The sequence below is a fragment of the Alligator sinensis genome, unplaced genomic scaffold, assembly GCF_000455745.1.
Source record: "Alligator sinensis unplaced genomic scaffold, ASM45574v1 scaffold132_1, whole genome shotgun sequence".
NCBI lineage: Eukaryota > Metazoa > Chordata > Crocodylia > Alligatoridae > Alligator > Alligator sinensis.
In genome coordinates, this window is record NW_005842776.1 from 437,323 (window position 1) to 464,376 (window position 27,054).

General features: G+C 50.8%; 2 protein-coding genes across 3 annotated transcripts in view; one reads left to right on the forward strand and one right to left on the reverse strand.

The window, feature by feature from the left end:
• The window catches only part of UBAP2 (ubiquitin associated protein 2), a 97,051-nt gene extending 70,826 nt beyond the window's left edge, over positions 1-26,225 (forward strand). For both annotated transcript variants that reach the window (XM_006034838.3, XM_025216948.1), the window contains 8 exons: positions 679-726; positions 17,028-17,106; positions 18,471-18,685; positions 20,167-20,266; positions 20,356-20,463; positions 21,968-22,035; positions 23,462-23,653; positions 25,105-26,225. In XM_006034838.3, the coding sequence (XP_006034900.1) occupies positions 679-726; positions 17,028-17,106; positions 18,471-18,685; positions 20,167-20,266; positions 20,356-20,463; positions 21,968-22,035; positions 23,462-23,653; positions 25,105-25,200 (906 nt within the window). In that variant the 3' untranslated portion in view covers positions 25,201-26,225. The remainder of the gene's footprint in view (positions 1-678; positions 727-17,027; positions 17,107-18,470; positions 18,686-20,166; positions 20,267-20,355; positions 20,464-21,967; positions 22,036-23,461; positions 23,654-25,104) is intronic.
• On the reverse strand, positions 11,343-13,231 carry LOC112552120 (interferon type B-like). Its single transcript, XM_025216949.1, has one exon. The coding sequence runs from the start codon at positions 12,258-12,260 to the stop codon at positions 11,700-11,702; it is 561 nt and encodes a 186-aa protein (XP_025072734.1). The 5' UTR covers positions 12,261-13,231; the 3' UTR covers positions 11,343-11,699.
• Positions 26,226-27,054: the final 829 nt, after the last annotated feature.

The following is a 27,054-nucleotide window of genomic DNA, read 5'->3' on the forward strand; positions in this document are numbered from 1 at the left end:
AAAATAAGATCATTTGGATAAAGTGTCTGACTTTGAGCTAGATAATGTAGCAGTGCTTGACACTGGCTGTGGATTCGGTCATTCATATCTTAAAGGACTGTGCCTGGCTTGGCGATGTCTGACTGTCACAGTTTAGTCGCCTACCTTTTTAGTCTCCGAGGCTGGAAACTCTATCCAAATGCCAGGTTTCTTCCTTCTGCACCTTCCTGCATATGATGAGGGGATGGTCGTTCTTTAGTCTAATTCACAAGTGAACAGACAGTAGCTTGCAGATTCTCAGGGTCTTTTCACTGAGGCTTGGAGTGCCGTACCCTGGGGAGTAGTAACTGTAAATGATGCCATTTCAAGAGGTGGTGATTTACTCCAAACACTGAATGCTGTATGATTTGGACAATTACCAGTTAGCTGTACCTGGGAGACTGGTACTGAAGAGTGTTTTAGTCGAGTGCAAACTTCAAAACACTGGTGTCACTGGAAAATCAGGCTTTAGGCATGACATGCCAACCAGACCTTAACTGTACTGGCCCTTGGCATTGCTACTACACATCTGCTATAATCTTTGGCCTTTGTAGGTTAACTCAGACCTGGTTTATCTTAATTTAAAAACCACAAATTAGCCAATACTAGAGAAGAGTGTTATAATGTTGTTGTTTTTTTTTTTTATCTGTCTTTAAGCAGATTTATGGTTATGATGATCTCCAGATGCTACAATCCAGGCTGCCAATGGTAAGCAAATAAACTAAATGGCTTACATTAAACGAATTATCATCTCTAAATTGCTCTAACCAACACAAACCATTTCAGCTCATGAGCATTTTTAGCACTTTTCCCCGAGGATGTCTTGCTTGCAATAAGCTGCTGCTGTGTTTTAGTTGTTCTGGTATCCTCAAACTGCGTATACATAGAAGCTGTTAGATTTGTAAGATAGGACTACTACAAGCTTTCCATATTGCAAATTCGGTCACTTGAAATTAAAGGGCGTTTCCCATTGATGACCAGGGAAATCCTTCCTAATGGGTGCTGGCAATGATATGAAATTTGAGAATCTGTTTGAAGTCTCTGAGTGGTTAATTACTTTTTACTGGCAAGAGGATGGAGATGGGAAACAAGACTCAGGGTCATGCATTCACCAAGCAACCGACCACAATAAATCAACAGGGAATGGAGCCTGGGGGAGAGCGTGAGAGGTTTTCCATCGAGGGCGCAAATCTAAGCTCAGTACTTTGGTAGCCAATGAGGGGTCATTGTTAATGACTTGAAGATTGATACTTTATTTCCTGCCTGAAGCCACAAGAGACTTCCTGTGTATGAAGTGCAAGTTGTTGGTTGTACTGAGAGATTGGATTGGAAGAGCAAATATAGACACTATGGGGAACCTATGAGAAGCTGAGGAATTCTGGTGCAGCCAGATTTGAAAAGCAGGTCCCACCCTGAGTTCAAGGAAGAAAGGATATTGGCCACCAGTGAACTGAATGAAATCAAAGAGAAGTCTCGGCAGTCGGTGATAGTAAGAGTGTAAGGCAGCAGTCTGTACTACTGGCAGCAGATGAAAGCCTACAGGAGGTCACCCGTAGAGGACGTTGAAGAGGAATTCAACATGACTAAAAGTGTTTTCCAGTCTTTGCAAGGTCTTCCACATGGAGATTGTGGAAGATATCCCTGTAGATCCAGTTACCCCAATGGAACGGAAATGTACAGGACATGTCTGTGAATGGCTGCTCAGCCCAGATGACAAGAAAATCAAGCATATGCACAGAGATCCCCAAGCATTCAAGGAAGTAGTGCGATCCTCTTTGTGAATCCTCCAAGAAGAATGGAGAAAATGTTCTGGGAGGTGCAGGTGGCCAACTGGACATTTTAACTGTCTTCCTGGAGCCAAGGCACAAGAGACAACTCTTGACTGGATAAGGGTATGAAGATGTGCAGGCAACCCTCTGGGATTAGTGATTTCAGCAGTAATGATATTGCATCGTAGATTGTAGATAACTTCTGTGAAGAAGAAGTTTGTCCAGGAGATCTGGTACATCCTTCGCACCCCATTGGGTGAGGGAAAGCAGAAGATGAAAGTGAACTGCTAGTGAAGTGGTGTATGGTCAGAGGGTATTTTGGTTTTGTTGACCATCTGTCCAACTTCTTTAGAAAGATGTGTTGCACTGGTTGGCTTGTCTCGCCTCTTGGAGGTATTGGAATTTGTTCATTTTTGAGCATAAATGCCATCGTTCTTCTTGCTGTTATGTGGTGGCAAGATGTGCATGATGAGAGTGTTAAAATAATTGATTATAATCTTTCAGCACTAGTGAAAAAGAATCAGCAAAAGGGATGAGGGAGCATTACTGCAAAACCTGTTTCTGCTTGTTTCTATATCTGAAGCTATGTCAACACCAATAGTTAGGGTCAACTTTTAAGGTTCACAGGAAGCTCATTAGCTTACTAATTGTACTGTAAACCAGTTAGCTGAACTCCTGGCAGCGCTCAAGTCTGACCATGACAGTGCTGCTGAAGTTCAGCATACGACATCCATCTAGCTGTATCCCGTCTTCCTCTGTTTGGAACGTACGTGGGTGAGCAGGTCTTGAGCAGAGGCATTTTATGACCCATAGTGTTGTAATTCCCTGTTCTGGATTTCTGGCGCTTTTGCATTGCATTCCTAAAAGGAGAGACAGGTTTACAGACTTCAGTTTAGAAGCAAGCAGAACTCTTGGTGCAGGTGAGATCTTTTATTAGACCAGCTAGATAGTTGCAAAAAAATTCTATCACCTCTACCAAGAGTTCAGATTGCTTTTGCCTGTAGACCAACACGGTTACAACCTGCATCCCTTAAATTTAGAGGGCACTCTGTCACAACAGCACTTAGTTGGGTAGCTTTAGTGTGGGCTGTGAGGTATGTGAGAGGCTGAGAGATGTGGTTGATGGGTCAGGCTGGTTGAAGGTGACATAAGGTTTGACCTTTTAATAGCGATGTAGACACCTTGAGAGATCTGAATCTAATGGTTTAGGATGCTTATGGATCCAGTATCCTACTGATAAAGCATGAGAACCTAGTGTTAGAATTGGATGGGACCTTCTTGGTCATGGAGTCAGTTTCCCTTCTGTCACAAGCCTTGTGTTATTATCTTTTTTTAATGAATTTATGGAGCCCTGTCTTGCAAGTAGTTTGTTTTTGCTGCCTCTACCACTCTGATTAGTGAGGCTCCAGAACCGTGCTACCCTGCAAAGTTCCCAATCATTGCAGTATTAGCTGGAGGTTGCTATATGATGGCCAGGTTTCTTTACCCACAGTTATCCAGATCAGAGCTAACTTTGTGGGTTGGCTACTGATTAAAAAAACAAAAAAAAAGCAGAAACAGGTCTATAGCCCATATCTTTTATTCTCTTGCACTTCAAAACACAAAAACAAGCATTTATTCCAAAGTCCATCTGGCTCCCCTTGATAGCACAGCATAGATTCTCACTTCTACCGGCTGGGCACACTTGAGATTGGAGGAGGGTGGCCTGCAGGTTGGCTGAATTTGTTGAGTTTTTCCAAATTTCCCTCCGACCGAGTCCCCATATACGTAGGTGGCTGGTTCTGATATTTAAATAAATGGCTTCTGCTTGGTTTTATTTAAATGTCTTTGTTTCACTGAAACTATTGGAGCTGGACTAAAACAGATCTCTTGTGCAAATGGAAGGTGTCAGTTAATTGGGATCTCTATCCTTGGGAAAGTAAAAGGGAGAATTTCTTATCTCCTTTCCTTCCCCGTTGTGCAGTGCTGTTCAGGACTGTCCTGTTTCTTCCTTACCTTAGTGTATGGTCTTTTCTGACGAGGCTGTTTTGTTTTTACATGTGACCTAAGCATCTTAACAAAAATATAGCAATTACAGCAAAATAACATCTATTACATTTGGTTACATCAATCAGTACTACCGCTCGTTTAAGATAAAGCTATCATATAGCATATTTAGATTGTTTAATGTATGGTCTTCCCTTATAATGTCTCTTTACAGGCCTCGTGCTTTGTTTAAGTTCATCTCATTCCTGGTTTACTTAGACATGTGGATGGCTTCCTTTACCTTGCTGATGAAGCTAATTGTCCCATCTGCAAAGGTTCACACTATGGTCTCAGAAACAGATGTTAGGGCCTTCTGGTTGGCCACACTTCTGTAGCTTGGCCTAGGCCAAGGCTGGCAACACCACAATTATCTTCTTTGGGGAGGGAAGGGAGGAGAATATTGCCTTATTATAGCTGATTACAATCCAAGTAGCGCGGTTTTCTGCTGCCTGTAGTGAAATGCTCTTAGAGGCTTGAGTGTTATAGATGATCACTTCCTAATTCCTGTGGTATATCCAGTGTATGGGAAGCCTCTATTAAACTTCATCCAGACAGGTAAAGAGGAGCTGAGCATGGAACAAAAAATCAGTGGTAGATTAGATGCAAGTAATGATGTCGTCATTGATATTTGTTTTTATGAAATAGAATAAAACCTTAAGTAATAATGTGTATTTCATGCTTCAAAGAGTCAGTCTCGCAAAAGCTGAAAACAGTTACAAGAGAGTTGAGAGAGAGAACTTAGACAAATGTGAGTAGTGATTGGGAACTGTTCAAAAAAAAAGGGAGGAAGGAGGACCCAGGAAACTATCGGCCAGTTAGTCTTACCTCGGTCCTGGGTAAGCTTTTTGAGAGAGTTATCTTGGCGCATGTCCGCAAGGGGCTGGCAGGGAGATTATGCTTAGGGGCAACCAACGTGGGTTCATTCGAGGCAGGTCCTGTCAGACCAACCCAGTGGCCTTCTATGACCAGGTCACAAAATCCTTGGACGCAGGTGTCACGGTGGATATAGCCTTTCTGGACTTTAGGAAGGCCTTCGACACTGTCTCTCACCCCATTCTCATTAAAAAACTAGGGGACTGTGGCGTTGACACCTACACGGTCAGATGGGTTGCTAACTGGCTGGAGGGCCACACCCAGAGGGTGGTGGTAGATGGGTCTTATTCAACCTGGAGGGCTGTGGGCAGTGGGGTACCCCAGGGCTCGGTTCTCGGGCCCGCACTGTTCAACGTCTGCATCAATGATTTGGACAGGGGCGTAAAAAGCACCTTGTTCAAATTCACAGATGGCACTAAGATGTTGGGGGAAGTGGGCACGCTAGAAGGGAGGAATAGGCTGCAATCAGACTTAGACAGGTTAGAGGGGTGGGCGGATGAGAACAGGATGGGATTCAACACTGACAAGTGCAAGGTGCTGCACCTGGGGAGGAAGAACCAGCAGCAAACCTACAGGCTGGGGAACTCCCTTCTTGTCAGCGCAGAGGCAGAAAAGGATTCATAGATGTTAGGGTCGGAAGGGACCTCAATAGATCATCGAGTCCGACCCCTGCATAAGCAGGTCGAACTGTGAAGAAGTTCTTCCTAATGTCCAGTCTAAATCTGCTCTCTGCTAGCTTGTGGCCATTATTTCTTGTAACATCTTGGAGTTCTTGGAGTCATTATTGATGCCAAAATGAACATGGGCCGACAGTGTGGGGACGTGGTCAGGAAGGGCAACCACACCTTGTCCTGCATCCACAGATGCATCTCGAGCAGGTCCAAGGAGGTGATCCTTCCCCTCTATGTGACACTGGTCAGGCCGCAGTTGGAATACTGCGTCCAGGTCTGGGCACTGCACTTCAGGAGGGATGTGGACAGCATGGAGAGGGTCCAGAGGAGGCCACCCGCATGATCAGGGGGCAGTAGGGCAGGCTGTACGATGAGAGGCGACGGGACCTGAACTTGTTCAGCCTCTACAAGAGAAGGCTGAGGGGGGACCTGGTGGCCGTTTACAAACTAGTCAGGGGGACTATCAGGCATTGGGGGAGTCCCTGTTCCCCTGAGCACTGCCAGGAGTGACAAGGAATACTGGTCACTAGCTGGCAGAGGATAGATTCAGACTAGACATCAGGAGGCGCTACTTCACTGTCAGGGCAGCTAGGATCTGGAACCAGCTTCCAAGAGAAGTGGTGCTGGCTCCTGTCCTGGGGGGCTTTAAGAGGAGGCTGGATGAACACCTTGCTGGGGTCGTTTGACCCCAGTACTCTTTCCTGCCATGGCAGGGGTTGGACTCAATGATCTGCTCAGGTCCTTTCTGACCCGACCAACTATGAAAAGCATTTTACAAGACACCCAAAAAGTTGCATTTGAGAGGGGCTCATGCCAGTTAAAATGCACCTTGGCTTGTGGGGGTTAGTGAAAGCGGCTTGTATATCTAGGCTAAGCTCTGCTGCGTGGAAGGTTTCTTAAAATTGCCCCCAAGACGAGGAAATGGAGGTTGGCCGATCCTCAGGAATGACTTTGACCTGCTCTAATATGGGTACAAGAGCCAAGGGCATTGATTTCTTTCCCCTGGGAGGGCTTAAAAGTATTAGAACATTCCCTGGGTTTCCTGCCCGTTCCTGGACTACTTCCAGCTCCCAGACGTGCTTGTGTCGTACTGGAGCAGGAAGGGGGGAACTGACTGTAGAGAGACTTCCTTAAGGGTTTAGCGAGAGTGCAAGCTTTGAAGAGGTTTGCTTCAAGAGCTCTCCAACATAACGTACCCTAAGAGGATCCGTGGCCCAGCAGTAACCCTATTTATCTCGTCTCTTCCATATCCCCCATGTCTGGTCTTTTCCAAAGGAAGGTTGTTTGATATGTTACGTTTTTAGGTTAGACCTACTGTATTGGCTTGGTCTATCTTGAATAAAGCATTAATATAATACAGTGCCACAGAGGAAGTCATTTAAGCTGGAGAAGATACGGTTAGTAGAAACATAAGGTGGTTTAAAAAACCTGGCTGAAGGGGAGACTACAGTGGGTCGTGCTGATTATGAAACTATGAGGGTAGGAAGTGGTTATTAGGAATTGCTCACGATTGTGGTTTTGAGCTTAGGCATTAATATGTTCATTAAAAATATTATCACAAAAAGTGAGTGCAAAAGAATCTGGATTTTATGACACGTTTGGGAGACGCTGTTTGTACAGAGGCAGAACAATGTTATACAATAAAAGCTAAATGCCCTTGAGGACTGGAGTAATAGAAATGAATGCAATTTAGTAGTACGCCGTGCAGGTCATGCACTCGTGGAGCAGTGCCACATTTCGACTTGCTGTGTCCGTCCCTGTACACATGCTCAGTCTCGGTCACCTTTTTGTCCTGAGCAATACCCATACAGCGTGCACGTGTCCTCCTCTTCCTCATGTTTGGCACTAACAGCGTATACAGGGTGGTGCATGCTTCTTGCTCCTCATTTCCTTTCAACTGTCTCTTCCTGGAGAGAGTTTCTGTGGTCTTGCATACTGTATTTGTCTGGCCAGACAACCACTTTCTGTCCATTTGGGGGGGTTTTAGCAGGTTAGTAACTTTTCTAGGTTTTCCCCTCCATTTTTCCCGATTAATTTTTGTCATTGCCTATTAGCAGAAGGGAAAAAGGAGAGCTTGAGTTTGGCCCTGTGGCTTTTGGTAGCCTAAAAGAGCCCCATTTTTATTTTTCACCTGGAGTCGGACTGAGCCTTAGCTCCACCATAGCTTCTTCCTAATCTACGGGTGTCAGACTTGGCCCTTCAGACAAAGGGGCCATGTCTACAACTGCTGGGTGTGCCAGGTGGGCTTGCTGTGTGAGAGACTTGCATCCGCAGAAAAACGAGTACGAACAGCTCTGCGTTTACCTGCGTGACACACGTGGGGCCAGTGAACCAACAAGATGGCATGCAAACGCTTCAAAGACGTGGGCTCCCTGGTCTGCAGAACCTTTGCAAGACTGTCTCCAGTAGCAATAATGGGAAGAAACCGAACTGGTTACAGAATGGAGGTAGTAAAGTTCACGGATGTGATGATGCGATGTCCTGCCCCATGCAGGTAACTACCTTCAGTGATCACTGATGAGTATCCTAAATCTGACAGTAGTAGTGGTGGTGAGGGGATGGGGGCATATCCGGGTTCACCCCAGCTCGCAGGAGGGAGCCCAGGCATCCAGGGGTCTTGGCCACATGGGCAAGAGGGAACCCAGGCATCCAGGGGCCCCAGCCAGAAGGCATCATTGGAAAACGTTATTGGCTACAATGACCAAAAAAAAAAAAGTCGATAGCCAATAATGTAAATTTCCCTCTTATTGGTGCCAATCCAATAGGCAACCGATGTATTGGTATAACCAGTATTCAATAGCTATTAATATTGCTATCATCCATAAATTTCATAGTTGGTCGGGTCGGAAGGGACCTAAGCAGATCATCTAGTCCGACCCCCCGCCATGGCAGGAAAGGATGCTGGGGGCAAATGACCCTGGCTATGTGTCTATCTAGCCTCCTTTTGAAGACCCCCAGGGTAGGGGTGAGCACCACTTCCCTTGGAAGTTGGTTCCAGGTCGTAGCTGCCCTGACAGTGAAGCAGCGCCTCCTGATGTCTAGTCTGAATCTACCCTCTGCCAGCTTGTGACCGGTATTCCTCGTCACTCCTGGTAGTGCTCAGGGGAACAGGGTCTCTCCCAATGCCTGCTGGTTTCCCTTGGCAAGTTTATAGGCAGCCACTAGATCCCCTCTCGGCCTTCTCTTGTGGAGGCTGAACAGGTTCAGGTCCCGTAGCTTCTCATTGTAGGGTCTGCCCTGTTGTCCCCGGATCATGCGGGTGGCCTCCTCTGGACCCCCTCCATGCTGTCCACATCCCTCCTGAAATGGGGCGCACAGAACTGGACACAATACTCCAGCTGCGGCCTGACCAGCGTCGCATAGAGGGGGAGGATCACCTCCCTGGACCTGCTCGAGATGCACCTTTGGATGCAGGACAAGGTGTGGTTGCCTTTCCTGACCACGTCCCCACACTGTCGGCCCATGTTCATTTTGGCATCAATAATGACTCCAAGATCCTTTTCTGCCTCTGCACTGACGAGAAGGGAGTTCCCCAGCCTGTAGGTCTGCTGCTGGTTCTTCCTCCCCAGGTGCAGCACCTTGCACTTGTCAGTGTTGAACCCCATCCTGTTCTCATCTGCCCACCCCTCTAACCTGTCTAGATCCGATTGCAGCCTATTCCTCCCTTCTAGCGTGCCCACTTCCCCCCACATCTTAGTGTTGTCTGTGAATTTGAACAGGGTGCTTTTCACCCCCTCGTCCAAGTCGCTGATGAAGATGTTGAACAGTGCAGGCCCGAGGACTGAGCCCTGGGGGACCCACTGCCCACATCCCTGCAGGTCGAATAAGACCCGTCCACCACCACTCTCTGGGGGCGGCCCTCCAGCCAATTGGTGACCCATCTGACTGTGTAGGTGTTGACGCCACAGTCGCCTAGTTTTTTAATGAGGAATGGGTGAGAGATGGTGTTGAAGGCCTTCCTGAAGTCCAGGAAGGCTACGTTCACTGCGACACCTGCATCCAAGGCTTTGTGACCTGGTCGTAGAAGGCCACCAGGTTGGTCTGACAGCACCTGCCTTGAATGAACCCATGTTGGTTGCCCGTAAGCATGACCTCCCCTGCTGCCCCTCGCAATTTATCTGGTCCCTTTTTGAACCTGACTGTGCGGTCTGCCTCTATCCCCTCTTTTGGCAGTGAATTGCACAAGGTCACTACACATTGCATTAAAAACGTCCTTGTTAGTTTTAAACCTGTCACCTGTTCATTTCAGCAGGTGTCCCTTAGTCTAGTATTGTGGGACTTGGTGAACAACAGTTCCCTGTTCACTTGGTCTGCACCCTTCCCTTCATGGTTTTATAGCTTCTCTCATATTCCCCCCATAGCATTCTCCTTTCCAAGCTGAAGAGTCCTAGCCTTTAGTGTCTCTTGGCATGGGAACTGCTCCTGGCCCCTGATCGTTTTGGTTGCCTCTGTGCCTGTTCTAGTTTTTCTACATCCTTTTTGAGATGTAGGGAGTGGAACTGCCGACAGTGTTCCAGGTGTGGGCATACCATGGGTTTGTATAGTGGCAAGACGATGTTCTCCGTTTTGTTTTCAGTTCCCTTCTTAATGATACCCTGCTCTGTATTGACTCTTGGTCGCCACTGCACATCCAGCCGAGGTTTTTAGAGGACTGTCTACAGTGAAGCCAAGGTCTCTCTCCCGAACTGGAGCAGCTAGTTCAGAACCCAGCATTGTGTACTGCTCCTGAGGTGATTTTTCCCCAGGTGCATTACCTTACACTTGGCAACACTGAAGTTTATCTGGCATTTTTTTGCCCTCTCATAGCTTGGTGAGATCTTTCTGCAGCTCCTCTCCATCAGCGTTGGGCTTGCCTACCCAGAATATTTTGGTGTCATCTGCAGACTTGGAGATTTTGCTGTGCACCCCCATGTCCAGGTCATCGATGTAAATGTTGAATAAAATTGAGCTCAGCACAGATCCTTGCAGGACCCTACTTTTGACCTCCCTCGATTCTGAAACGTCGTCACTTAGCCCTGCGCTTTGCTTCCTATCTTTAATCAGCTCTCAATCCACAAAATAATTTTCCCTCCCATCCTGTGGCAGCACAGGTTTGGGTTTTTTAAGCCTTTGGTGAGGGACCTTTTCAAAAGTCCAAGTATACTACGTGAACTGGATCCCCCTTGTCATGTGTTCAACATCCTCAAAGAATGCCACAATTCCCTTTTCAAAAAACATGTAGACTTTTCCCCAGCAGATCGTGTTTGTCCGTGGGACTGCTGGTTTTGTCCTTTAGTGTACATGGTAGTTAAACCAATTTGCCAGGGATGGAAGTGAGACTCCTTGATCTGTTTCCCAGGATCACCTCTGATCCTGTTGCCAACCCACCCGTTCTCTGGCATGGAGGCTGTTTGTAATGCTAGGTTACATGCTATTGCTCAGCAACTCTGCAGTTTCACCTTTGAATTCCTTCAGAACTGAGGGGAACGCCATCTGGTCCCGTTGACTTACTAGCATTTAGGTTATCAATTTGTTTTAAAACTTCCTCTGCTGTCACTTCAGTGCAGTCCAGTTCTTCCGACCCATCAACCAGCAGGGATTGATCTGTCGTGGGAATTTCCCCAGCATCTTGTGCAGTGAAGACCAGTGCAAAAAATTCATTTAGCTGTTCTGTGAGGGCATTACTGTCCCTGAGTGCACCTATTACACCTTGGTTGTCTAATTTCCCTCCTTTATCATCCTGTTTTGCCCTCAGTTTCTGTGAATACTCTTCATCCTTGCCATTCCCAGTCTGGGCTCCCATTTCTTTCTGTTGGTAAAATAATCTAAGCTAAATTTCACCCAGTTGTCACATCAGACTTACCAGAAACATTGAGCATTGTGCTCAGAACACATTAAGTCCATCAAATTCATCATTTTTTTTTTTTTGTAAAATCAGACTTTTACTTTAAGAAAACAAAGTTATAAATTAAATAAATAAATAAATACACACATGCATTTGGTCGCTTTTAACAAACGCCAGGATGAACGTTAACAATACCAAAAATAAATAAATAACTTAGAAAAATATTCCTGTCATTTCTTGACTTGCAAAGACTGTTCTGTACATGTAACGTAAAGGAAAGTTCAGCGCTGTCGTAGCTCTTCATCTTCGCAGCACTATGGACTGATAACTTCCACAGGGTCCCACCAGGTCAGTGCGGTACCTGCACTCACTTTACAGGCAAGTAATGAAGTCAAGTGCGTGCAGAGTTGCTAAGTCCCAAAGTCTGCATTGAAGCTGAAGCTCCAGTCAGTAGTTTCTTGCTCATACTTCTCTGCTTGACGCAAAGCCCTGAGGCAGTGAAATGTTCAGTGCATAGTTTTACAGCCTGTTTTCGAGCTTGTCCAGATAGTAAAACCAGGTCTTGGCTTCTATTCGGACCACCTCCCAAGCACACTTGCTGTAGTTCTTCTCTCGGAGAAAATCGTCGATCTTTCTGAAGTATTTCTTCAGTTTCGTAGCTTTGTTTCGGCTGCTCGGATAGAGCCCATTTGTAGGAGGACATGTCTCGAGCCGCTTGATCTGGAGATGGACCGCATTTAGGAGCCTCTCCACACTGTGTGTGTCCCAGGCAGTTTTGGGGAGAGTCATTTTAAAGAGACTGAAGAGCTGCTGGAGGATTTCATAGGTGGCCATCCAGGCGTTATGTGGAGCCTTGGACCGCAGGACCTTGTCAGGGAACCGGAAGGTGGGCCGGACCTCCAGACACTCCTCGGGAAATGCTCCGGCCACCTGTCCCAGCAGTTGCATGCTGTTCCTGTTCAGCACTTTTTGCAGGTCTCTGAAGTTGCTGCAGTCCAGCGCTGTGACATGAGCCGATAATAGCACCACCAGGCAGATCTGCCACAGGCCTCCCCAGGCTCGAATAGAGATGCACGCCATGGCTTGCGTGGAAGCACTTGCAGCTTCGTCGCTGGTTGATGCTGGCTTCTGTGCTGTCCTTCCATCTCCCTCTATTTATCTGCTGGACCATTTTTCCTTTCATCATTTAAAATTTCCCAGTTTCCATTTTCCCAGTTTTCATTTTCACTTTCCTTTTAGGCAACTTAATTTCTGCAGGCACTTCTCTACCATGGTCAGTTCCCTCCACAGTGTTCTTAGACATCTCTGCAGCATTGCAAGAGACACCGTGGCCTTCACCTCTGACTTTTGCTCGCTCCATGCGGTACCTAATGCAAAACCGCTCAGGCTTTGCAAGCGGTAGAAGATCAGTGTTCACATTCACTCTTCTGTCGGGCTGAGTTCCTCCGATCGGCATGAGTCACTTCTCTTTGCTTATGCAATTCCACTTAGTGATCTAGGAGGTGGCTGGCTCATCCCTAGGCTTTAGCAGCTCTGTGTACAAGAGGCCCTCAGTGGAAATAACTGTTGATCCTGTAGTGATCACTTTTTTGTGGAGGATGCCAGGGCCCTTTTCAGTGCTCCCCAGAAACCTGGTCCTGCCCTGAAGTGACGGCACTTCTGGAGCAGATGGCACAGTCCCCTCCCAGACGGCGTTGTCTCTGCTCCAGAAGGTGCTAACCAGATTACAGGTAACCTTGTGGGTCGGCTACTCATAAGAGGCAGGAACAGGTTTACCTCCCAACCTTTTATTTGCTTGCACTTTAAAACTTTCCCCCAAAGTCTCTCTGGTTACCCGTGACCCCACAACATAGACTTTGTCCTCTCCTGGCTGGGGAGACTGGAGAGGTGGGAGGAGGGTGGCACATAGAGAGCGGGGGCGGTTAGTTTTTGAGTTTTCCAAATTTTCCTCCAGCCAATATCTGTATTTATAGATGGCTGGTTTTAATATTTTAATAAATGATTTTTGATTGCTTTTATTTTTTTTTTCCACTGCAACTTTTGGAACTGGACTGAACCAGACTTTTTTTTTTTGTGAACTTATAAATTGTAACTAATTAATACCTTTTATCCTTGGGAAAGAAAGAGGGAGGGTTTTTATCTCCTTTTTTCCCCACTGTTGAATGTTGTTTAACACTGGCCTGTTTGTTTGTTTTTTTTAATTTATGGCGGGGGTTTCTGACAAGGCTGTTTTTATTTTTACAAAGTATTTAAGCCTCTTAAATATATTTATTATAGCAAAATAACTTTTTAATACATTTGGTTACACTGATCACTGCTGCTGATATTTTAAGATAGAACTGTGATATAGTGCATATGGATTATTTAATGTGTACGGTGTTTCCATATTTTCTTTTAAAGCCTTGTGCTTTGTTTAAATTGTTTGATGACTTTCTTTACTAACTTGGTCACCGGCAAGTCACCGGCATCATCAGCAAAGGTTTATGCTACTGGTATTCAGAAACAGGGGTTGGGGCCTTTTACTTAGCATCCCTTCTGCAGCTTGGCCTGGGCCCCTTCAAAACGGCCAGGGCACGCAGTGGAGGGCAGTTAGGGGTCCTGATGCTGGAGGTGCTGTCTGTCAAAAGAGCTACAAAGCCAACACCGGACCATCAAGGTCCTTGGAAACCCCGAGACCTGTCTTACAAAGGGATGAGGTCAACCAGAAAGGAAGGATTCACTTTTTATAGCTAACAGATCACTGTCGAGTACCGGTGCCCTAAAGCACAGGTTTTCTTTTAAAAATGTTTCATAACAATAACTTACTGTTTCCATAGTGTAAAGAAGAAAAGTCCCTGCAAACTTTTTTTTGTTGGTATTTAATTCTGCCCCCCTGCGTGTGCGTCTGCCTGTGACTCACATGAGAGCTAGAAAGTGAAAGGAGCGAATGTGAAAAGTGAAACCGATTTCCCCCCCCCGCCCCCCCTTCGCCGGAGAAGCTTGGGGGAGAAAGAGAACAAGCAGCAAAGAGCTTAAAGTAAAAGATTTATGAAATTGTTAATGAAGTGTTGGATTAAAATGGCTAATCCACTCTCCTGACTTTTTTTTAAAGCGTGTTTGTGAGATAAATAAGCATCTGGGGAATAAGTGGGAATCCAGCCCTGTCTCTGCATTTGTAGGTGAAGCACAGGCCCCACTTCTTACAGCAGCGCAACAGCCTGTGCATTAGAGGAGATGGCGGAAGCTTTTGCTGGCGCGACTTATTCAGTTAAATGCCTGGAGCCGTGCAGTAGAAGTTGTCACACATTTTCATCCTCCAGGAGCCTTTCCACAATGAGAGACTGCCGGGCGTATGAGGCAGGGGAGCATTTTCTTCCCCCCCAGAGCTCAACTATTACGCATCTCCCTGAGGTAATGGTTGTGGTCTGTAGTGCTGTTCTTCATGGCCAGCAGCACTGATGCAGATGCGCAGGCAGTTCCCAGCTCCTGCATTTTCTTGACCGTTCCTAAGACTGCAGAGCACGAAGCCTGACCGCTGCGGCACTCCCGTCGTGCCAGGTGTGCCTGTTCTCCACAACCACTTCCACATCACTCCTCTGTATCCAGGGGTTTGTCTGGATTGTATTGAGGAGCAGTGGTGTCGGACACCATTGAACTAAGTTCATAGCTAACTGTTTTGTAATGTAGTCACCGTCGTCCCATCAGACCACGCTTGCTGAGGCAATGCCGCATTGCTTCAGTAGTATTAACTTCCTCAAGTTCCTCATTTTCTTGTGTAACTACATTGCTGCCTTCACTCTGTTTTAGTGAGCCCTCTACTTCAGCTTTGTTTGACCCTTCGAAATCATTGAAATGAGGGGCTGGAAAGGACCTTGAAAAATGGAGTCCAACCCCCCTGCTCTGGGCAGGAGTACTGTGGAGATCGAATGATCCCAGCCAGGCATCTGTCCCATCTCCTCTTGAAGACTGCCAAGGTCGGGGACTGCACCACCTCCTCGGGAAGTCTACTCCCGGTCCTGGTCACCCTTACCGTAAAGAAGTTCTTCCTTGCATCCAGTCTGAAACCATCCTCTAGCACTTTGTGGCCATTGCTTGGGTCTGTTTATGATGCAGCAAACTCCTTATCAGAAGCCCGTCGTGCCCTTTTACGTTCCCTAGGGCCCCCAAAATACCATAGTGAGCAGACATGAATTTTCTTTGTAAGCAATTGGTATTTTCCTTGTGGGATAATTGGCTGCTTTCAGCTTCTCCCGTGACTTATTTCCTGACAACGGGGGAACATATTTTTTCCCCTCAGTTGCACTGATGGGCATCGGGTTGGGACTGAAATCTTTCACCACCTCTATTCCCTGGAGTTGTCCCTGTATAGGCATGGCTGCATATTTGTTGTTTCCCCAAAGGCCTGGAGCACACGGGTTCAGATCGGATCTATTTTGATGCCTTTCTTCCGAAACCATGCCCGACTTGTGTGCGTGCACGTAGAGAGCCAGTCGGGGTAAGCATCGTTTCAGTACGATAGGCGCTCTTGGAGCAGAGGATTTGATAGCGGCTTGCGAAAGTTTAATTCCTGTTGTCTCAGATACGATACTGTCACATGGGATTGTGAAGTAGCTGGAAGGTGCTAAGAAAGGATAATGATAAATGGCAATGTATTAAGTTGCAGGGAAGCATCCAGTTGGTCCCTGGGGCTCTGTTAAATTCGGTCTGCCTTTGCTTCCTCACTGATGCAGAAGAGGCTGAAGAGAGCGTGCTAGTGGCTTTCCAAATAAGACCAAGTTCGTAACACCTCCGGACTCAAGAGGGGTGATTCGCAGCGTGGAGGAGAGGACTTTCCCAGCAGGCAAAAAAGGAAGCTGTGTATTTTGGGGGCAGGGGTGCGTGGAAAAAATGTGAAGCTGACGCATTCAGCAGCAAGGAAAGAGACACACAAAGCAGTCATTCTTGATGGACTTGGGAGGGATAAAGGGACAGGAAATGATATTTGAGAGCAAAATAGCTCCGCGGTGTCCTGGGCTGCTTGCGCAAAGGCGTGTTGGATCGTGCCGGAAGGAGCAGCTCCCTAGCCCGCGGCAGTGGACAAGGCAGAAGCGCTGGGAAGCAGCTCTGAGGGACTTGGTTCTTCCAGCCTGAAGCTACCCTGTCCCTGGAGCAACAAAAAGCTTTGTAGGTTGGCGATGACCTTTAGGCCAAGGTGCTGGTGGGCTGGTTACGGTTACCCCGTCTGCCTGTTCCCTGCCCCTCTAACTCACCGGTGTTGTTACTTTTGCCAAGTGCTTCTTGGTTGTCTGTCTTTCTGATGTCCCAGCCTGGCGTGTCAGCCTAGACTATAAGCTGTATGCAGCAGCAAGCGTCTTCTCTTCTGCCTGTGCAGCGCCAGACGCAATGAGGCTCTGATAGTGGGTGCTACAGTACCAGAAATAGTCTAGAGGAATCGTCTTGACTGCACCTCCTTGGCAGCTTTCTCTGACAACCTGTATTCGCATTTGTTCTGTTTCTTATCTTACGTTGGCACTTGTTCAACGACTGTGCACGTGAAAGGGCTGCAGCGTTTCCTGCCAGATGAAGAGCTGTTTTAAAAGCAGGGAAAGCACGAAACGATGCCCAGGAAACAACAGCATGTAGAGAATGGGAATTCCTGGGCTCTCGCTGTGTCCTCTGCTCTGCCAGGCTCCCTGTTACATTTCTGCCCAGGCTTCCCTTATTTTGCACGCGGCCGGGGAGGAGAAAACAAACCGGCTCATCCCGACCCGAATCTGTTCGGCTGCTTCTGCTTTCACGAACCTTTGTCTGCCTGCAAGTTGGCAGGTCTGCGATGCTGGTGCTTTGGGTGTTAATAAATGTCTCTCTCTCTCTTTCTCTCTCTCTCAGGATTATTATGGAATTACATTCCCTGCTCCTGCAACCTTGACAGGCAGAGATGGGAGCCTTGCTAACAACCCATACTCAGGTCAGTGCTAACGCGAGAGGAGGGTAATCACTGCGAAGGTGTTGATTTTTGATTGTAGGTTACACTGTTAACTGAAAGAGCCTTCACCACCTCCTCCCTGCAGGCAGCATAGTTCACCCATCCCAGCTAGCTGGAGGAGAGGAGGTGCTGTGCGGGGCTCATGTTAGCTTCTGGCAAGTGATCTGATCTTGTAAGATGTGACCAGGTCTGTTGGAAAACCCATCAGTGCAGAGATGCAAAAGCTCCCTGCATCTGGCCCATCCCCAAGTGTCTGCAAGGATTTGTTTGTCTCTAGGGAGTGGAGCAAGTTCCCTCAAACTTTCTTTTCTTGGTAGTCAGCCTGTGCTTCCTTCGCCGAGTGCAGGTGCCGGGTCCTTGTTGACCGTTCTCACCCGTTACATTATTGTTGTTTTGTATTATGGCAGAACCTGTAGGCTTCACTCAACCCCTTCCGCCTGTGGCGCGCACAGAAAACAAGTCACGTTGTGCTGCTGGAGAACCGTCTCCATCACCCCTACCCTTCACCCCCAGGTCCAGGCCCACACACAATCACGACGCTAGTATTGTCAGTCTGCAGTTTGCAGACTGCCGTCGGGTTGTGATGGGAAATCTTTGACCTGAGTATTGGGAGCCTTGCGTTGCCCCTGCCAAGTCAAGTTCCTCCCAGGCCTTAAATGCCACTTGTGGGCAGCCAGGCAGAGGAGGAACAAGGCACGTTCATTTGGTCTCCGCGTGCTTCTTGGTAGGCTCTTCCAGAAAGCCAGCGTATGCGGGACTCCTGCTTGGATTCCCCTGTGCAACCAGGAGGCTGTTGGTGGGCTAATAACCACATTTCCCTTCCTACTTCTTCAATAAGGTGGCTCCCGATGCAAGCCTTGCTTCCCTGGCCTTCACCTGTTGTCTCCAGACCCCTGGTGGTGCTTGGCACATACGTAGACTTTGACAAAAACATGCCGGTCACTGCAGAAGCCCTAACTCCCTCAGGCCCGAGGCTTAGCTTAACCCAGTTCACTTTTTAACCCAGTGAGCCATTCGCTGTTTGGCTACTCACAGCGCTTCCGCTTTTTAGCATCTTTTAATGGCAGTGGTCTAACACGCCTTGACGGAGCCCCTCAGGTGCCTGGTGAGAGGTAAGTATCCTTATCTCTGTATCGTCAGGGCAGAGAGTTATCCTGGGGCCAAGGTCACAAGTGGGTTGGTGACGGAGCCCAGGGACGTGACTCCCAGGCCCACTCTCAGCCCTCGGAGCACGCTCCCTCTCGGATGTCAGAGAAGCCGGCCCGTGGGTAGCATTGCGCCAGTTGCTCGACTGCCCAGCAGGCAGCGGGTTCTCCGATGGTAGCTCCCGATGGCTTCTCTTGCAGGTGACGTAACAAAATTTGGCCGCGGGGATTCTGCCTCCCCTGCTCCAGCGACCACCCTGGCCCAGCCGCAGCAGAACCAGACGCAGACTCACCACACGACTCAGCAGCCCTTCCTCAACCCGACGCTGCCCCCGGGGTACAGCTACACTGGGTTACCCTATTACGCCGGCGTGCCCGGAGTCCCCAGCGCATTCCAGTATGGACCCACCATGTTTGTAAGTGGCGGCCGCAAAACCGCACGCTGCCGGCTCTCCTCGGTGTGCCTGTCTAGCTTTGTCATTTCAGTCCTGGCCTTGAAAGCTGCCCCTCTCCTGCCAGGCTGCACGTGTGAGAGGAGACTCCTCCTAGAAGACAGGAAGAGATTTTAAAGGGCTGGATTTGTAATGTCATGAATGCACCGTGTGAGCCCAGCCACCACACCTAGTGCACGGGGCAGATTTGGAGCGTACGCTGCATGCGGCATGGGGCTGGTCTGAGGTGCATGTTGCATGGGGCGTGCCAGTCAAGCCCATGGACCGTCCCACGTGTTGGATCCAAGCAGCACTCATGGCTGGTCCACACGGGACCAGCCCTGCACACTAGATCCAACACATGGGGCCCAGTCTGGTTTGGAGTCGGGCCGGCCCCGTGTCTCATCCAGCCCACTGGGCCGGGCGAGTTGGATGCCCCTGTTTGAAGCGATACAAAGCTGCAGGACACGGGTAGCTAATCCATGGGAGCTGAAGGAATTACGGTGGGCAGGGGCTAACTGCGCATCACAAGTTTGAAGCCAGTAGTACGACTGCAGCCCCTGCTGCTAGGAGCTGGCTGGGAAATGGGGCAAGGCAGAGGTGGCCAACCCCTGGCACATGTGTGCAAATGGCATAGGCGGCCTGTGTGTGGGGCACGTGGCAGATTGGGGAGGGAGTGGCAGAGCAGGGAGCAGAAAGCAGAGCAGCCAGGGGGAGGGGATGGGAGTGATCCTTGGGAAGGGTGGGTGGCTCACTTTGCAGTATGTCTGTCAAAAAGATTTGTCCTCCACTGGGTTAAGGGGATAGGCAGTGGGAGAGTGGGTGTTAAGGTGCTCAGGGACAGGAGGGGGTGTTGCAGGCATGTGTGCGAATGGGGGGTCTGTACTGGGCATGAATCTGGGCTTTACATGCATGGTTTGGGAGCATGGTGGCTTAGGGAGGCTCTTTCCAGTCTGGAGTTAACATCAAGTGATAGCCAGGCTCCCCGAGCACAGGGGCCACAATCCTGAAAACATGCCTGGGTGATGCTGACTCCTCTGTTGTTGTGGCCAGATTCATCAAGGGATTCCTTGGTTGCTCGGGGCTTTGTGTATATGTGTCAAAAGCGCCCTTGGTGACATCACGTCACAGTTGCCAAGCAAAGCTGGTGTGGTTGCAGAGGGCCTGGTCCTTGTCTTGCACTGGGGAACGCAGAGCAGAGAGGCTCTGAGTAGCTTGCCAAAGGTTGTCTGTCTGGGTGGGTCCTGGCTCTGTCCTGCACGTGCAGCAGTAACTCTCACTGCTCTGAGGCGTGGGAGCAATCCTTGGTCTCCTTATGCTGCCAGGCCCTCCATTTCATGGCTCTGAGGTTCTGCTAGCTGCTGGAAGCAGACCTGGGGTGCCTCCCCAGCCAGACACCAGTGCAAGCCAGCTGTGTACTTGCTCTCTAATTGAAAATGCCTTTTGCTGCTTCCCTTGGTCTGCAGGTACCTCCAGCATCAGCTAAGCAGCATGGCGTCAGTCTGAACACTGCTTCCACCCCCTTTCAGCAGGCGAGTGGTTACGGACAGCATGGTTATGGAGCAGGTGAGGTTTCTCCACTGTCTGTGCCGCCGAGTTCAAGGCCAGCAGTGCAGCCAGCACACAGTAACACGCTGCCTTGTCTACGTTGGCAGGCTATGATGACTTAACACAGGGAACGGCAGCTGGAGATTACAGCAAAGGAGGCTACAGTGGGTCATCTCAAGCACAAAACAAATCTGCTGGCACTGGACCTGGGAAAGGTAACCATTGAAGGAATTTGCCGTGTTTGTGAGCACCTGGGATATGAGGGCTTAGCAGGACAGTATCTCCAGTGTTGGGAAGCCAGCAAAGCAATCAGCCTTAAACTGGGGCGTGCACTAAGCTGTTCCTCTGTCTCCCGTGTCCAAAGTGCTTCCATTGTTCCCACTCCCCCGTCGTGTCCGGACCGAGTGGCTGAATCTGTGCGAGGACTTGACTCAAGTCCAGCTTGTTCACAGTGGCACCTCGGGGAAGCCCGAAGCTTAAGTTCCAAATTGGTGGGGGAGTAGTCGTCCTGTGCTAACGCTACGCCCGCAGTCCCAGCGCAGCTGGATGTCCTTGCTGAAATGGTCATCAGTTACATAAAGAAAGTTGCTTGAATTTTTGGCCAGGCTCCTGAATGAACAGCCCGTTAGGTGAGCGGAGCAGTTCACAGCTCTCTGAGCTATTGTTGCAGGCTGTCTGCAGATCCTAACTCAGTGCCTTCATTTGTGCCTGGGTAGCGGTTTCTTTGCAGCCATAAGGGCTAGAAAACCAATGTGGTCGGTATAAAAGCTTGAATTGTGCAGATGCTGCTGGCGCCACCTGAGAAATGCCCGCTGAACCACGTAGCACCGGCTGATGCAGCTGTGGCCCAAGCAAATACCAGCAGAAAAGTCTTGCTGAGTTCCCATCAGAACCTCTATGCTCTGTCTTGCGCTCTGCAAACCGTGCAGAGATGCACCTCCCAGTGCACTGCCAGCCCCATCTTTTCTCTGTGGTCAGAGATGCCTCAGTTCTTGCTTGGTACATACATGAGCCTGCTGTCACTTTGAGGCCTGAATCTAGTTGGGACTAGGAATGACTGACTAGCTTGACGCCTGCTTCGGTTTGGAGCCTCTCACGGGAGTTGCCCCAGCCACAATGGGCGAGTCCCTCTAAGTCCGCAGCGCACTGGACTGTCCCAGACCTCACCGTCTCCCACTGTGGCTCTTCTCTGCCTCTGCTGCCTGGTACAGAGCATCCGATAATGCACCCGAATCCCCTACTAGAGGATGCACCTTCTCTGCATGCCCACCTCCCCCAGGGAAGGGATGAGCCAGGCCTTAGTCATGTCACTTGATGCACACCTGGGAGGTTCTCAGTTACAGCAGTGCTGCTCGGTGCACTCCCTTACCCGGGGTGGGGAGGCCGACTCCTCTGATCCAAACAGGTGATCAGTGCACCTCCGTGACACCCGCAGGACTGGTGGTGTCCTCGCTTGCGTGCGATGGACTTGGTATCCACACCCGTGCACTGGCACCTGCCTGGAAAAGGGGCACTCGGGAAGTAGGCTGCTCGGATTGGATTCCTGATACGGGGAGTCTGGTGGGGCAGGAGGGAGCAGCCCAACTCAGCCAGGAGACCGAGCACGTGGCGCGCGCGGAGGACGCAGGGAACAGCCGAGATGCCGAGAGCAAGGAAAACAAAGGGTTCAGGTTGGGCTGCCTTTGGCTCTTTCATTGTCAATGGCTTTTTGTTTTCCAGGTGTTTCTGTGACCTCAAGTAACACAGGTGTGCCTGATATCAGTGGCTCAGTCTATAACAAGACCCAGGTGAGGAACGGGGGCTCCCTCAGCCCGGGAAGCATTACCGTGCTCTCCTCCTTCCTGTGCCTGCAGGCGAGGCCGTCCGCTCACTGGCTAATGTCATTTCAGCAGGGCTCTTCCCTGTCAGGGAGTCTCTTGGCAGCTGGGGATTTGAGCAGGACTCTTCCCTGTCAGGGAGCCTCTTGGCAGCTGGGGGGTGATTTCCGTCCCGCTCAGCTGGGGCGATATCAGGCTCCGGCATTTCTCCTGCCCGGTTTGGTTCTCAGGGGAATTTCAGGCCTCTTGTGCAACCCCACTGCTCCTTTCCCCCTCCCTGCCCCCAGGCTGCCTTTGCCAGCTTGGCTCGTGGCAGGAGCAGTTAGCACAGAAGCTGTTTGCTGCATCCTGGTCTCCCTTCTGCTCTAGCCGGGCGAGGTGATTAACACGTGGTAGGGCCAGCGGCTTGGGGCTGCCGTGTCTGAAACAGGGCTGTGACGCTGCCTGAAGAGAAGCTGGGTTATGAGGACACGGGCTCCTCTAGACACGCTCAGGACGAGCACTCCTGACTCCCCCCGTTCCCTTAGGGCCTTAACACATCCTATCGACCACCGAGCAGCATCGTCTCGTGTGCTGGTTGGCAGCGAGTCGAGCCTCCCAGTTTTGTTGAGAGCCAAAAGCCCTGTGCAAAGCTGTGGCCTGTATGGAGTTAAATACCAGCACCCCGTCCCGGTTCTCTGGCTGCGGGGCACGGGCCTCAAACCGCAGCCCAGGACGCTTAGGTTGCAGACTAGGAAGAACTTCACTCTAAGGGCGGTTCGGCAGTGGAACAGGCGACCTAGGGAGGCTGTGGGATCCTGGTCCCTGGATCTGTTCAGGAACAGGTTACAGACGCTTGATAGGTGTAGCATCTGCCAGGAGCAGGCGGCTGGCCTAGGTGTGCACGCGGTCTGTTCTAGCCCTCCTCTGCTGTGATCCCTCCTGCTAAAGATGGTCTTTCTGGCCCTGCCGTGAGTGTATGTGCCAGCGGGGATCAGCCTAGGTGTGATTCTGCCTAACAGATCTGCTCCTGCACCTCTTGGGCAAGTGCCGTCTCTTTGCCTGCGTGCTGAGCAGCCCGTCTGGGTTAGGCACCTGCCAGGGGCTTGCTGGCCCCCTGCCCCTGCTCTGAGCGGCTCAGCAGTCTAGGGACAGATGAATAGAGGGGACAGGGGATCGCCGGGCCGTTGGTGTACAGGCCTGCTCAATCCGCTGCTGCAGCCAGCCAGCCGCAGGACGTCGGGGAAGGGGGGGAGGCGCCGAGCCGAAGCGCTCGCATGCGTTGGACCAGGGTTGCTTTGCTTCCGGGGTTGGGGCCAGGTTCCGGTTATCTGTGTTCAGGCCACTCTTGTTCTTGTTTGGTCACCCCAGGGCGCTTGCGAGAGTCTCTCACCGCTTGCCTGTTGCTTCCCTGCAGACGTTTGACAAGCAGGGATTCCACCCCGGCACCCCGCCGCCCTTCAACCTGCCGTCTGCTCTCGGATCCACCGGGCCCCTGAACCCTGGCGCGGCCCCCGGCTACGCGCCAGCCCCCTTCCTCCATATCCTACCTGCACATCAGCAGCCTCACTCCCAGATGCTGCACCACCACCTTCAGCAAGACGGGCAGGTAAGTGGAAGAGCCCCCGCCCCCCGGCCAAGCGTCTCGCTGACGAGCATGGACTGAGCTGCCCTGGCGACTCCCTTGGTGCTCGGAGAGGCAGCCCATGGAGCCAGAGAGTGGCTTGTCCCTTACCAGGGCACCTTGATGTAACGAGCTCTGACATTTGTGATTGTGGTTGGTTGATCATTGGTTGGTGACTGTAAAAGAAATGCGAGGAGCCACAATATGAGGCCACCCGTTACTAGTGCCACGGGGGTTTCCCATTCATTTCTCTTCCCCTCCCCTCCCTGTTCGCGGTCAGTGAAACGCCCAGTTTTGCTTCAGGCTGAAAACAGATCTCCCCTCTCCGAGCGTGCTGGCCACCCTCAGCTCGTGGCTTGCCCTTCACCTACCTCACAGCTCCCTTGGTCCTGGGTCTCCTAAAATTCCTGCGTCCTGGATTATTAGCCAGAGAAACTGTCCACGTCTCTTGGGGTGCCCGGCTGGTCTTGTCCCTGGGGGTCATGGCTTAGCGAGTGCTGGGGAGGTGCCTGCTGTGGACCAGTTATGGCCTCTGGCTGTCCCCACCAGCCCCTGCACCTCTCCTGTGCTGGAGGCTCTGCCCATAAACTAGTGGAGCATTTGGTTGGGCTCTGGGCGGCTGCTCTTTGCCCCCTCCGTTCTGCCTCTGCCATGCCCTTGCCGTGACTTCGACAGGGATCGTCACTGGAGCGTCAGCTGTAGAAATCTCAGGACAAACCTGGCTGGAAGCATCAGCCTCGTGACTGGGTGGGAGACGGGGGCGTTTTTGCTGCCTCCGCGCCATCTACCCATTCATCCACCCCGTGCTCCAGCCGGCCTGGTGCAGTGTGCTGACGCCCAGCTCGGCCCAGTCCAACCGAGTCCTTCCTATTTGGAGGTCACTTAATTTGGTGGTGAAAGTCTTGGGGCCAGGGGCCGAGGGGCTTGGTTTCTTGGAGGCAAAGCAACATTGTGGTGTGTGTGGGGGGACGACATGCTGCAGCACCAGTGCTTGCGAGATGGGCTTGGTGCAGCTCTGCCGTGTGCTTGGGTTGGTGCCTCCCCGTGGCCGACAGCCAGTGCAGCCCCAGCGCCCCGTGACTTCTCAGCTGGTTGTGACCGGTCCTTGAGGCCTGCCCAGCACGTGGCACTGCCCGCAGTGGTTCTTCCTGTGGCGGCAGAGGGCAGGGGGCATGGAGGTGGCCAGCACTGCTGTCTTGTCCTGGGGCAGCGCATTCCCTCTGGCTCGGTGGGTGGGTTCAGATGAAGCCTGGAGTGGTCCCTGGTGGGAGGTGCTGAGGGAAAGGGAAGCAGACCGGTGTCCCCAGGAGCTGCTGTAGATGCCGGTGAGCAGCGGGGCAGGCGGGATCGCTCCCTGCCCAGGCGACCAGTGCAGGCCCCTGCTCCGGCAGCGCTGGGGGTTCCCGTCTCACCGCGTGCTCCTTTCTCGTTTCCAGGGCGGATCTGGCCAGCGCAATCAGCCAAGCACCATGCAGCAAAAGTCTCAGGCTACCAAAACCGCCTACGGCACTTCTCCGTACTGGACAAACTAGACCGGGACCGGGGAGGGGGGAGACGGAAAGGAAAACCCTAACTAAGATGAGCCGATGCCCATTCCTGGAACTATTAGGAGAACAAGTAACTGCTCAGCCAAACGTCTGCGCGGGGAGCCCTGCAGCCAGCCACCTCCCTTCCCTGCGACTCTCTTGCTTCCTCTTTGAGTTGCTGTTGTATGTAATATATTTATGTATGTATTTGTAAATGTAATAGAGCCTAAATGTGGTTTTCTGCATCTTGCAGCCTGTTTTATTTTCTTTGTAGGGCAAACTAATCCCTCACTTCCATCTGCACCAGGGCATCTTGCATCGGGGTTGGTCTCTCTCATGTTTTCTTTCCTGTTGTCGGTTTGTTTTCCCAGCGCTCTGGGCTTTCTGCCGACAGACGGACAAACTGTGCCATTGCAGCTGGAGCCGCAGCGCAGCTTAGTTCGGGCGCGTGGGAAGGCCTGGCCCTAGTGAAGAGTGGAGGTTGGCCCCTCGGTTCGAGTCTTTCCTTTCCACAAATAGCTGTTACTATTTTTTTTTCCCCTTAAACAAAGAGCGTGTTTCCTGGGCCTTCCTCCTCCGGTCTCCCTGCACCCGGGCCCCGTCTGGTGCCGGAAGATGAACTCGCGGGCAGTTTTGTTACGTAGCCGTGAGCTGCAGCAGCATCACCTTTTTTCTTTTACAATTTTTAAATAAATAAAGAAAAGTCGACAGGTTATTTTTTTTTTTTTTTAATTTTTTTTTTGGTTCTCTAGCAAGAGGCGGCGGCGGCTGCGGCTCCGCAGGGGTCGAGGCAAAAACGATGTAATGGTTTCTTAAATAAAAGTCTCAGCTGTGTCTCATCCCTCTTCTTGCCCGGGGCAGCCAGAGCTGTGGACAGACCCTGCTCCTTTTCTTTTTTTTCCCTTAAGAAGAAAGGGCGGTGGAGGTGGCCCCGGCCCAGCCTGGCCCGTCCTGCGCCCGAGCAGTGAATGTTTTAGACGTTTCATTTCCTTTTAGCCCTTCCTCCACCTACTAATAAAGATTTGAGCGCATCCCTGCTGTGTGCTGTCTCCGTTCTCGAGGGCTCCAGGAGCAGTCGGTGGTCAAAACCCTTCCGCTCGTCTGAATGAAACGCTTCCCCTCGAGCGGAGGCAGGGCTTTGCCATCACTGAGGTAGAGCCGTGTGTTGGGTTAGGGCCCCCCACAGCTGGCAGTGTCCCCTTCTTGTGTTGCTAGAAGCCCCCTTGCTTTTTTCCTCAGCCCCCCCCATGCCCATAGCCACAGTGGGTCGTTCACCCTGCCCACCCCCAAGCGGTACGAGCAATTCATGTCCAGCAGCGGGTAAGGAGAGGAAGAGGCTGCAGCAAACACCCTGGCCACCACCCCATCGTCCATCTGCAGGCGGTCCAAAGCCCCCTTTCAGTGCCGTCTGCTTCACCCTCCGGCAGAACGACATTCATTTTGGAAACGTCGGGACGGTGAGTGCCAGGGAGCTGGAAATCAGTGACTTCCAGGGGTTTTTTTTCCAGCTTAAACCAGAAGAGACTGCGTGGGGCCCGTCTGCCTGTGGCTGGGTGCCCTGCCGCCGCTGGACGGAAGACGCTGGGTCAGAAGAATGGCTCGGAGGGTCTTCCTGTAGCGCGTTATAGTTGTACTTGTGAAGGGTAAAGGATGGACTGGTTTTGTTCTGCAGGGGCATGGGGATCCTCCGTGGGCAGCGGTGGGCTGGGCCATGCCCTCTCATCCCATGCCCCACCAGCTCAAGGCAGCGTGAAGGGGGAAAAGACTTCTCCAGGGTTATGGCTGCATAGAGCGGGGGCAGCCTCCGCAGAGCTCACTCCCCCTTTCTTTCCTGCTCAGGCAGAAGCTAGTTTTCAGTCT

Bases quoted from the DNA above. Each gene is read 5' to 3' on its own strand.
- LOC112552120 (XM_025216949.1), bottom strand. From the start codon at position 12,260: ATGGCGTGCATCTCTATTCGAGCCTGGGGAGGCCTGTGGCAGATCTGC.